The 12,752-nt window shown below is 35.1% G+C and overlaps 1 protein-coding gene across 1 annotated transcript in view; it reads right to left on the bottom strand.

Moving 5' to 3' along the window:
* Positions 1–200: 200 nt before the first annotated feature.
* wdr3 (WD repeat domain 3) overlaps positions 201–12,752 on the bottom strand; it is a 16,244-nt gene continuing 3,692 nt past the window's right edge. The window contains exons 7-27 of the mRNA XM_077215766.1: positions 12,562–12,657; positions 12,335–12,436; positions 11,414–11,511; positions 11,195–11,296; positions 10,881–11,111; positions 10,703–10,796; positions 8,369–8,470; positions 8,156–8,241; positions 7,927–8,065; positions 4,482–4,538; positions 4,281–4,381; positions 3,906–4,017; positions 3,492–3,626; positions 2,284–2,334; positions 2,136–2,201; positions 1,957–2,049; positions 1,725–1,775; positions 1,277–1,320; positions 1,048–1,176; positions 811–904; positions 201–707 (exon numbers count right to left, since the gene is read on the bottom strand). Coding sequence (XP_077071881.1) covers positions 552–707; positions 811–904; positions 1,048–1,176; positions 1,277–1,320; positions 1,725–1,775; positions 1,957–2,049; positions 2,136–2,201; positions 2,284–2,334; positions 3,492–3,626; positions 3,906–4,017; positions 4,281–4,381; positions 4,482–4,538; positions 7,927–8,065; positions 8,156–8,241; positions 8,369–8,470; positions 10,703–10,796; positions 10,881–11,111; positions 11,195–11,296; positions 11,414–11,511; positions 12,335–12,436; positions 12,562–12,657 — 2,139 coding nt within the window. The 3' untranslated portion in view covers positions 201–551. The remainder of the gene's footprint in view (positions 708–810; positions 905–1,047; positions 1,177–1,276; positions 1,321–1,724; positions 1,776–1,956; positions 2,050–2,135; positions 2,202–2,283; positions 2,335–3,491; positions 3,627–3,905; positions 4,018–4,280; positions 4,382–4,481; positions 4,539–7,926; positions 8,066–8,155; positions 8,242–8,368; positions 8,471–10,702; positions 10,797–10,880; positions 11,112–11,194; positions 11,297–11,413; positions 11,512–12,334; positions 12,437–12,561; positions 12,658–12,752) is intronic.

Here is a 12,752-nt window from a genome sequence, read left to right as displayed (position 1 = left end):
ATTTAAAGTGTCCATGTTACGTTGTAATCATATATTTAAGTAAAGCAATAATAAAATTAAATACATGAACTTACTATTCATGGGTGTGGTTAAGGTGTGGTTTAAAGTTAGTTGCATTTAACTATGCTTATTTTATAGTATTTTCTATAATAACTACATGTAACGTGCAATAGGGACACTGTAAAATAAATGTTATCAGGTTTTAATTTAATCTTGTTTTTTTTTATTATGCTGTAAAAACATCCAAAATCCTTTAACCAGGTTACATTTGCAATGTTGTTGTTACATTTACATGTACGTTTTTCTTGTTTTAAGCATTTCATAGCTAATTTAACAAAAATAAGATTTTTTTATTTGGATTTATTTTAAAGAACACAACAGCCTCTGCAAATTAATTTGCGGAGAAATTCAACTTTATGGACTTTAGTTAGGCAGGTACAAATGATACATTAACTTATAAAAACATTAGCATGATGTTTCTTCAGGATTGTAAAAGCACAAAGCAATGGAGTCTGTGATAACAGTTGAAAAACATCAGTTTTGTCATGGTTTCATGTGATTGTAAGAACGGCTCTTTCACGTTTCCTCCTCTTTCTTCTCTTCTCAATAAAACGCTCTGTGGCATCAGCAAAGAACATCACGTCCTCTTTGCTCTCCATCTCACGCTGCAGGAACTGAAGACCGGCGCTGTTGAAACCCAGGACATCCTGAAAACACGGACAAGCAAGAACACACATGCTTACACAATCTGAGAGGTTTGTCAGGGTAGCTAAAACCATCCTGTTCACTGGCACTGAAAGCGGGACTCACCCTGATCTCTCGCACTTTAGAGATCGTGTTGGCCCGTAACTCGTCAATGACTGACAGCAGCATCTGATTACTGGTGATCTGACCAAAATTTACTCTAGGAAAATGGTAAATGAGAGAACTGTTAGTCAGGAGCAAAATCACATGGGCCTAGGGAAAAAAACCTATGTTAATTGAGAAGACAAATCAAAATGAATAAATGTAAATGAAATTTAAATAAACAGTAATGTGTTAATGTACCTGAGCAGGAAGAAGAGGCAGCGGCACACTAGCTCCACCTCCAGGCCCTGCTGTACATAACCGTTGAAGAGCTGCAGCAGATCCGGGACATAGGGAAACGGCAGCACCAGCAGAGACAACTCCAGCTCACTTTCAACACAGAGAGAGATCAAGAGAATAACAGACTGATGGGAAAATGCACGTGTTTTGTGTTAGAGTGCTTTTGACTGGGCTGATGGAGAGCTCTTACCTGGACCGAACCTTCTTCATCACTTCCAGAACATATCGAGAGGGCTGCAGATATAAATGGAAATCAAGGAAAATATGAAATATGAGTGATGAATCTTGCATTTTAAGAACATTTTCAATTTAAAAATAAATTCAGCTCTTTCCTGTGATGTATTATTAAAAAGAATCCACTGATATCCAAACAATGTTGTTAAAATTATGTTATGGTCAATAACCGATAAATATATAATATTAAAATGATCTTTTATGTTAAAAAAAATACATGAAAAAAAATCTTATTTTATTTGCTGCAAGTGAATTCAGACATCACAACATTCAACAGTGTTATCAAGTTATCCGATATATACCTTTAAAAACAATAATATCGACTATTATCAAAAATGATGCATATATATTGTGTACCTCTTATTATTAACCAAATATGATGACCAAACAAAACGCACACTCACAGAGATATTTCCAAAAGCCAAAAGGATGGGGTTCATTTTAGGGGGTGGTAACTGCAAAAAAGCAAAAATAAAACAAGTAATTCACCTGTATCATTAGAATAAAATCCATATTTTATGATTCTTTTCAAGTTTCAGTCCTAATGCTGTGCAGGATAAAAAAGAACTTAAATATAATATTTAGTTTAATCTCCTAATGTAATTTGAGTGTGCTTTTCTCTAGAAAACATCATACCTCCTTCCCTGCTGCTTCACAAGCGGCTCTGTGCTCCTCCATCTTTTTACTTTCCTCTCTATAGAGCTCAATGGCCTCCATTATTCGCTCAGCCTATAGAAACAGAACACGAGTGTCATTTCTCCATTACTGTATTTAAAGGAGAGGAGCTCTTTATCTGTACAGTTCTGCAGACTCACAGCTTTCACTGTCTCAATGGTCTTCTTCCCAGCAGGCTCTGCTTCTCCTATAGTCTCTCCAGGAACCTGCGAGATACACAAGGAAACACTGAGACCTGGCAGAAACTTACAGTAGGAGACATAACTGATCTCTAGGAGAACCACTTACCAAGGGCTCACCACCTTTAGCCAACGACTCCTCATATTCTGCTTCCCTCTCCTGAGGAGAAAAATAGTAGACAAGTCAGCTAATATATTGTAATGTTATGTACAGAGTTTTTTATTTATTTATTTTTTACAGATGTACTTTTATCGGATGTACTTTTAAATTTACATTTAAAATATACTGTATTTATATACAGTATAATGTATATAAATTGGTCTACACATTATACCAATGTGTATACTTGGTTTGATATACTTGGTTTGCAGTAACCATACAATTGTTTTAGAAGAACCAGTGAGCATTTTACAGCATTATAGGTGCACCCCCTCTGTGAGAACGGCTACAAATTATATTTTGTGTACTACATATCTCTATAAATTAGCATGTAGTCTAAGTCAAATATCTAATTTTTAAAAATCGAGTGATCTACACCAAGTTTGTGATCGGTCTTAAATCTCTTATCCTCACCAAAGCTGAATTTATTTGATCAAAAATATATTAAAAAATACAGTACAAACAGTAATATTATAAAATATTATTAGTTTAAAATAACTTTGTATTTTCATATATTTTAAAATGTAATTTATTCCTGTGATGCAAAGCTGAATTTTCAGTAGCCATTACTGCTCAAGAGACCTTTCTTATTATGTTGAAAACAATTGCTTAATATTCTTGGAATTTTTTTCAGGATGTTTTTGATGAATAGAAAGTTCAAAAGGACAAAGTTTATTTGAAATAGAAATATTTTGTAAAATTATGAACATCTTTACTGTAATTTTTTGATCATCCTTGCTGATTAAATTTTTTTTTTAAATTCTGTCCGAAAAATCTTACTGACTCATTTAAAAATGAAGCGGACTTCAGCTAATTCGATTTTTAGGTCTTGATGGACCCAAGTCAAAAGATAATATTATTCTTAACAAATTAATAATACATCTGGAATCAAATGATGTAACCCTAAAGTTATAAACAAGATTAAAATCAGTAAAACATTAAAAATAATGTAGCATTGTTTGAAGTTTTTGTAAAATAGCTGAAAATATCTTGCACACTTAGGAAAAGCCACTGAATATCAGAAGCATTCTATATTAATGCACTTGAAGCTGACAGAAGTCTACCAGAGCTGCAAAGATAGATCTTAAGATCATTATTTAATTGCATCAAATCTGTTTTCTGCTGTGTGGCCTTTTGCTGAAAAACCAAGCACTCACCATTTCCTTCTCCTCCTCCAGGATGATGGGCTCCCTAGTTCTCTCCCACAGCCTGATGGACTTATCATGAGACGAGGAGACAATGTGGTCTCCATTGGGGCTGATGGCCAAGCACCAAACTTCACGATGATGACCCTGAGGAACATATACAGGGGGTCAAGGGTATGAGAGGCTCTGTAATAACACAACAGTTCCAATACATCTTTGTCTGTGATTACATTGATTAGGGCTTAAGCAAAAGCAGACTGCGGCTTAAGTAATGCAATCAGCCTCTGCTGCATATTGACCGGACTCTTATTATAACTCTAATCCTTTCAATATAACAGCTACTTCCACTTCAGCGACCTTTGGAAAACTCATTTCGGCTATGGAAAAATGCCTATTGAACGCTGTCCAACTATCAGAGAAGGTCACCTCCAATGTCTGGATGTGCTCAAACTTGTCAGCGTCCCACTGCTTGATCCTTTTGTCCTTTCCCGCGGTGAAGAACAGATGGGTTTTAGGGACAAACTGAAGAAACATGACACTAAAGAAGAAAAAACAACAGGGAAAAAACAGTGGATGACAAATAATGACCATATGGGCTGATGTCATCCAGCGACTACAGCTCACAAACGCTGGAGAGTTGTCAACAGCATAGGTACCTGACTGAACACTGAAATCACTGTTACTTGTCATCAACCGGTATCATAACTTTCACTAATATAACTGAAAACCATATAGGTAATGTGAAAGGGAACAGACTGTGCCAGCAATGTGTCACTATACGAGCTGCAGAGTTTTTATTACCTGTCGTCATGTGCAAACATAGAGCGATGACAGTCTCCGAAATCCAAACCCCAGATCTTCACGTTTCTGTCTGCTGAACCAGTGGCTATTAAAGCGCTGTCCTGCAAAACACGCACAGCAAGCCACAAACAACATTTGAACACAATTACGCCATCCGTTAAAATGACTTGCGGGATGTGTAGTGTTAGTCTGTGCACTCACATGAGAAATGTCCAGGCACAGAACAGGCAGCTTGTGTCCATACAGCGACAGGAAGAACTAGAAGAAGTTGAGACAGAGGGCAAATATCTTATTAAGCACAGCTCACATCCTCTCACTGTCCTGTTGTTTCAGTTAGACTTGCTGAACAGTATGCATAATGACATCATATGACATTAAGTGACCTTTGGTTAGTTTATATTGTGCTGACATTTCTAAGACACTGTGGCCCCATTTACAGCTGTTATTATGTGTGTAGAATTCATTTGACCTGTGGCTAAGCCACGCCCCCTCCACTCACTCGGACAAACAGTCAACATTCGGTGATAGGCGATATGGCAGCTGTCACAGTAGGAGACATTTCACAGGAGGCAATTGATGATTTTTGGAGACAGAAAGATTATATAGATGTATATTTTGGTAAAAAGTTGTCTAAAATATTGTGCTTTAATATGCAATAAATGGTTCATGATCAAATTAAATATGTACAGGTCTAAGTTGCATACGTTTCCAGGACAAGCCTTTTTACCATCTTTACCAAGAGTACTCTCCGTTAGTTTGGTTCTACATTATTTACATGAATCATTCAGCACAACACTGCTAATATTTGTTATCTCGGTTATTTACAGATACGTTAATGAAGATAAGTGACATTATGTACAACGCAGCTAGAAGCTAACGTTAACGTTTTCTAATGTTAGGCTAACGTTACGTTAGAGATGTTAAAGATAACGTTCAAATAAGTTGTTGACTTATCTTTGAACAGATGTAGACATCCTTGTTTAATTTATCCACGTTTAGTTGGTGTTGTGGTCTACCATAACTTAATCCAGACAATTATCTCAGTTGAGATGTGGCTTGGGAAATGGTAAAAAATTCACAACGTCGCCCAGCCTCTCGGGATACCTAGTGTCGGAGTTGCATGTTCTCCATGCACTGTTTGACCATTTTAAACTTAAAAGGACAAGAAAAAACATATAAAATCGAATGAAACCTGACTAACTGCAGAGGTGGAAAGGGTAATAAAATATTCTACTCAAGTAAAAGTACTACTACAATGAAATTTGACTTAAGTACAAGCAACATTACCGGTCTAAAAATCTACTCAAGTAAAAGTAAAAAGTAGCTCATTTAAAATTTACTCAAGTAAAAGTTACTGAGTTACTTTTTTAACAGTGGGGGGTGGGTGAACAGTGTGTGGGGTGGGGGGACTCTCCTGTGTACGGTTGTAATGGTATGAGATTTTTACAGTATGATAACGTCTCAGAAAATATCACGGTTTACAGTGTTAATCAATTATTAAATAAACGGTGTTATTAAATTATGGTTATTATTATCATCAGTTAAAATGACAGTTAAATTAAAGAAAACAGTAGTTTTGGGGGGGTTGAACAAATGCTTTTATTATAACAAACTTGAAACCATTTGTTTGTTTTGTTTATTAAAATTTCAATAGAACTACAAAATCATTAGAAGAACTGTCTAATCAATTAAATTCAATAATTGATAATGAATTAGATTAACAACTCATTTTTAACATTAATAATTTATTAAATTTTTAAAGCATAATATAGTTCTATGAAATGTATTTTATTCATAAAATTAATGTTTCATTTTATGATTTAATCCAAATATATGATCAAAAACGGTGGCAATCAAATGAAAATTTAAACTTGTGTCCTTTTATTTTTTGGGGAAGGGCTGCAAAAAACAGATTTACTAAATTAAACCATGGACAAAAAATATATGCCTTAATTAATGTTTAAATAAATTGTATTATTATTGTTGTTGTTATTATTATTATTTTGAGAAGTATGTTCTATTGTATGCCTACAATAGTAATATATTTCTGTCATAATTTCTGCTAGTTAAACAAAACTTTTATTTTGACGGGTTGTAGTGAAGACCTTTTTCAAAGTGTAAGCCTATTTGACAATGGTTTTTCTTAAATAAAATGATGAAAATGCTCATTATGCGTTCTTTCAGAGCAGCTCTGGAAATGTTCATGTATTCATCATGTATTCAAATTGTTTGTGAGACGCTGAAAACACCACGCGTACTTGAGTATGTAGTAGGCAAAGTGGAGCAGCTCATTCACACCGATTCACAGAAACGCAGAACAAGCAGGTTATATATTTACATAGCTGTATTTTTGCACTTAAATATTCACAGACCATGTCGCGATTGGATTTATTGGACAGTTCTACTTTCCATGTATTCATCCATCCATCATTTTGCGTGTTTTACGTGACATCTTCTGCGTTATGTAAATTCCATTTTGATGACTGGATTCTTGGATTCCCTCTGCATCACGTAAATCATTCGGCCTTACGTTATACTCGGGACATACCTTTATCTGCAGGAGGGACGGTCCTATGTATCCTCCTTTTGCAGCCACTTTGTGTCCACATTTTTTGCAAATTGGATATCTATCCTCGAGGACAACCACACTTTTTTCTACATCCAAAGTATTTCCATAATGGCCATAATTCGCTTCATAAAAATTTGAGGGCGCGTTGCTTTCAGCTTCAGCTGGATCTGCGTCACCTTTTTTGCGTGTTTTTTCTCCCGCCCTTCAATCAATGCAGTAGTTTCCGGAGTGTGATTTTTTTTTTCTCCCTAATATTATTATTTTTTACTTAGTAACGGATATGATCTCAAATGTAGCGAAGTACAATACTTCAAACAAAACGTACTAAAGTAAATTACAGATTTTAAAAACTACTTCTAAAAGTAGAAGTACACAAAAAAACGACTCAATTACGTAACGCGAGTAAATTTAATTTGTTACTTTCCACCTCTGACTAACTGCAATGCATTTCAATGGACGAGGAAGCAGAGAATGTCCGAGTGTATGGGATAGCAATGCGCAATGTGATTGGCTCATCGTGTTTGGGGGCGTGGCTTAGCCATAAGTCAATTGCCTTTACCTTTAAGTTGAATTGACAGGAAGTGGAATTTACCGAATTGCAATTTCACAGGTAATGACAATGACATGTCCCGACTCTATGGTCCACAAAATTAAAATCATTTTATTCAATATTTTATTTATGAGATATAAATTAAAATGAAAAGACATTTTAAACATCTTTTGCCAGGAGTTTGAGCATAGATGAATGAGGTAATGGGTATAAAGAAATAGTTTACTTTGAAAAAACAATACAGAAAAGTTTTTTAAAAATAATTGCTATATTAATTATTATTTTATAGAAGTCTGTAATATAATTATAATAATAATTCAAATATAAAATAAATACAATTGTATCTATCCATCTGTCAATTTATCTATTCGTCCATCTATCAATCTATCCATCCAACTATCCATCAGGCCTATAAAAGCTGATAGAGTTCGATAGCCTATAGAGTTCAATCGTACGAATTTATCACAAGAGATGCCACGTTTTGCTGTGAAGTATTGTAATGCTGTAACGGTGTTCTTGTGGTTTACCTTTAGTGTGTCTGTGTAAAAGATCTTGACCGTACAGTCGAGAAGAGAGACAGCCAGCAGTCTCTGGTCAGGACTGTAGCGCACACACAACACGTCCTCATCTAACTGCAGGGTGCGCGTATGCTTTACCGTCAGTTTCCTGTGGATTACACAAAGCAATAATACATTAAAGCCAAGAAGAGAAACCTGGACGAGAACCGTGATTTGTGATCACAGCTAATAATCTCACTTGCTCATTCCAGAGTCCTGATCCTTTATGAGCTCAAAGTCCCAGAATTTCACAGTCTTGTCAGCACCCCCAGTTACAATCCCTCTCTGGATAAACACACACAAATCAATTGAAAAAAGCAGAATATGTTCACATAAAGCTGAAATCCTCAGGAAGTCACTGTGGTGTTTTATAGGGATGATAAGTTAGTCCATTGAGAGATTGATATTATACCTGGTCTGGAGAGAGACACATGGACCAAAGAGCTCCAGCATGTGCATCAGTCGTCTCTAGAAGGCTTCCTGAAGCCAGGTCGAAAATCTGAATCTTCCCGCTCTGACAGAAGACAAATAAGGAATGAAATAAGGAATAAGTTCCACAAGAAAAATTAAAAACTACAATTACAAAAGGCCAGTATATACTGACTAAATGTTTTGCAGCAGACAATTCAGGATCTTGTCTTAAAGGAATAGAAAAAAACGAATATTTTAAACTATAAAACATCGCTTCCGACCAACTTTCATGCGTGCGTTCACTTGTCAGTAGTGATCGACCGATGTATCGGTTTACCGATATTTTTCCCGATATTTAAGCATTTTCCCATAATCGGGAATCGGTTTTGAGAATTCCGCCATTGCAGCCCGCGTCTGAGGAGATCAGTCAATAACAACTCTGTGCACAGGTAAAGTATATGTTCTACTTGCTTTGCTTTAATTATTCAACTTTATTTAACATAACAGACATGCAGAAATGAGATTTGAGACATAAATGCCTGATATAGTTTATTTATGCAGCTTGGTTCTGAGAAATTGGGACGAACTCATTGAGCCACGTAGCGTAATCCGTCATGTCCTTCCCCAATAAAGATGTAACTTTACATGAATTAAATAAAACAGACATGAATGAGTGCATGTTGAAAATAAAAGCGCTGAATTTAATTCTCTATCTGTTGTATTTGCTCACCATTAGTCTCGAAAAAAAAGTTCGTTCATATTGCTGAGCACTCACTGGGTTGATGATCAGGAATGCTCAAGCACGGCCACTGAATGAAACTTTTGACAAGATTATCTTGTTTAAACACCCTAGATTATATTATCATTTACTACATAGCAATTATTTCGCTAATACACATCTAAATATACCGCTTTGTGGAAATTAATTATTTATTATCTGCACGCGCGATCGCGGTTGAGTAACGTATAGCCTAATGTTATAGTTATGTGTAAATGCATAGATAAACAGCACTTTGTCATAAAGCATTTCATGATCTAGACCGACAAAAATATTAATAATAATTAATAACATACTAGTTGGAAAATGCAATGATGTATATGCTGTTTTGTTTGTTACTTTCCTGATGTTATAGGCTATTCCAGCTAATATTATGCAGTGAATTAATATTACCCAGTGAATTATTCCTCACTCTTAGTTTAAACCTATTAAACGGCACATAAACCTTCTAAAACTGTTTAAAATGAATTACATTTCTGCAAAAGTGATATGACTCCCCTGTCAATTATTTTTTCCATATGAAAACATTATGCTTTTAACATTTATTTTGCCTATTGTTAACATTGTTGCTGCTGATGCTTATAAATGATATGTATAATTTAGATATAAATTATATAATGTAATAATATAAATGTTTTTATTGTAATTTGATTAGTTTACCATTTATGAAAACAAATAAACATATCCAAATATGTTAGAATAGTTTTTGTGCTTTATTTTTTACCTCATCAAAGCTTTTATTTTTAAACAAAGACACTTAGTAACAGTGCACTTTATTTTTTGGACTCAGACCCCTCTATTTATTTGTGTATAAATATAAAGGGTTTTTTTTGTATGCAAGGAGGGAGTGATTGTTATAAATAAAATGGTTTGTTCAGTTCATTTGTGTTGTAATAATTGTGCCAAAAACAGAAGTATAACAGTAAATAAATATCGGTTCTGCATATCGGTTATCGGGCACACACACATGCAAATAATCTGTATCGGTATCGGTTATAAAAAATCAATATCGGTCGATCACTACTTGTCAGTGACAATGACTTCCGACCTGGCACATGTTTTTACATACCAAGTTTGTTACTGATCAAATAAAATAACTAAATTAAGATAATAAAACAAAATATAAACATTGGATGGAAAAACTAATATTAAACAAACAAATAAAACAAAATTTACTTAACTAAATATTAATATATACCAGAAAATTGCCCAAATAACACTGTTGAATAAGTGTGTAAAGATATACAATTAAAAAACTAGTTTAATATCAGTCTGTTCCTCACAAAACAAAGCTAGGCTTCTGAAGACTTATGAAATCGTATGAAATACTTTACAGGGTTTTTTGCTTTTTTTTTTTTTTACTTGACAGCACAGTCCGTATACTTTTTTGTAAGAAAAATAGCAGCTCAGGTAGTCTGCAAAACATCTCCTTTTGTGTTCCACAGAAGTTCTGTCATGCAGGTTTGTACTGAAGTTTAAATGTAATGACAGAATTGTAACTTTTGGATCTCTTTAAACTTTCATTGATTGGCGTTAGAGTAGTGAACAGTTATATACCTTCGTTCCTAAGATAATCTGTCTGTCTCCAGGAACAAATAACGAGCAGAGAGCATATTCACATCCCATGGTACGAATGACCTGTAAGGTGGACCTGAGAGAAGAAGATACTTCTGGTTAAGATTTTTGTCAAAATCTATAAACCTATGCAAAAATGTAAAATATTTGACTTCATCACCTGTTCCAGACTTTGACAGTCTCTCCAGAGGCGGAGAGGACGGCTATGTTATCTGAGCTGAAGGCCAGCGTTCTGACATCTGTACGATGACCACTCAGTGTGAGCCGAGAGGTTTTTGTGCCAGTAGGACTCTTCTCTTTGGTCTTCAGGGTATATGTCTCCACTGTGTTATTCTGCAGAAGAAGAGCAACCTTCATCTCTCCACTAGGAACCATAAGGCAGTCCATTGATCTGGAGATGAAAAAAACATTACTATTATTTCTTTAGAAGACGTAAAAGGGGGGCTATGCTTGCATCTAGGAGTACTCTCTGACCTGATCTTGGAAGACGCTTTGATGTTTGCCAGTTTTTGGATTTCATCACTCAACTTTCTCTCCACTACAGGCTTAGGTACATCCTCTTCTTCTTCTTGAGAGCTGCAAAACATAACAGTTAATCAAAATACTATTCTTTAATTATTGGTAATGTATTAGGGCACAACTGAAGAAGAACTCAGTGACTGCTTCACATTTCAAAACAGAGGTCTCACATACTTTGCTTTTTTTTTGGCTTTCTTTAGTTTTCTCTCCATTTTTTTCTTGACCTGCTCCTCTGATAGTACAGTAAAGACTTCAAGTGTAGCATCCAGGCCCTGTGGAGATTTAAAAAAAAAAGTTATCATATGATACAGACTCAGGCCTTGTCCACAATAATACATTTTCATTTGAAAAATCTTTTTTGCGTTTTAGACCAAACATATAATGGTGAATGGTGAGATATTTGCTAAATAAAATGATCCTGCCTGAAAAATAGTGTGTTTATGTCTGTATCATCTCAGTGAGCTTTTATGAGGGTTTCCGCATGCGCTGAAAGGTAAAACAAACGTTTTCCGACGTTTCAGTGTGGATGAGAAACTTTTGGAAATCGCTTGAAAACGCTAGATTGGAAAGAGTATTTTGGAAGGAAAACGCCGTTTTCAAATGTATCCGGATTAATGTAAACGTAGCCTCAATTCCTCATCGCTAGATATCTGTAAAGCTTTCCTGCCTATAAAGTACTCATACTCCGAAGAAGTAAAGCTACATTGCAAGCTGCTAACAAAACAGCAAACTATATCTTCATATCTATCTATCTTGATAATATCTTCTATAAATATAACACTACAAGATGTTAATTTAATTTTACGAATAGCTGTTATTATCTGGCACATAAATAACAAGGAACTCCAATTAGGGTGATAGCAACAACTTAAATAGGTTAATTTACACTATAAATATATATATATTAGACAATCCGAACAATCATATTCACTAAAATAATCAAGACATCCCATCACTACATATGAATCTGTGAATGTCTTCCGTTTCAAATGAACTGATTCATGTGAGAGTTTGAATTATTGAGTTTGAATAAGTTTGAATACATTTTTGCCTAATTATTGCGCAGCTGTAAAATTTACTATGAAATATACTTACATGGCATGCTAGTACATTAGCCTTGGCATCTGTGACCAAGGATACAACCCTGTCTCTGGCTTCCCTCAGAACAGAACCGACTTTCTTACAGCTGACTATCCGCTGTAGACAAAAAGCAGATCTTTGGTAAACATGAAGGAAACCCTTTTAAACTATGTCATGTCAAGTCACTGGCATCCACTGAATACATGAACTGAATAGGGTGAACTGGATAGAAGTAATATTACTTCTTCTGGCTCTTCATCAAGTCCTTCCTCATCTTGCTCCTCATCCATAAGAAGAGTTCTGACTTTCTTTTCCTGTGGTTCCCCCACTTCTTTACACTGTGAAGACACTTTTGATGTTATTTGGAACACATTAAAATGAGATCAGTGTCAATTCTCTCCACAAGACCAAAGATCACATTCAAGACTGTGCT

The sequence above is a fragment of the Siphateles boraxobius genome, unplaced genomic scaffold, assembly GCF_051911475.1.
Source record: "Siphateles boraxobius isolate OS27281-9 unplaced genomic scaffold, OSU_SipBor_1 7, whole genome shotgun sequence".
Classification (NCBI taxonomy): domain Eukaryota; kingdom Metazoa; phylum Chordata; class Actinopteri; order Cypriniformes; family Leuciscidae; genus Siphateles; species Siphateles boraxobius.
This window is presented reverse-complemented; position numbering and strand designations above follow the sequence as displayed.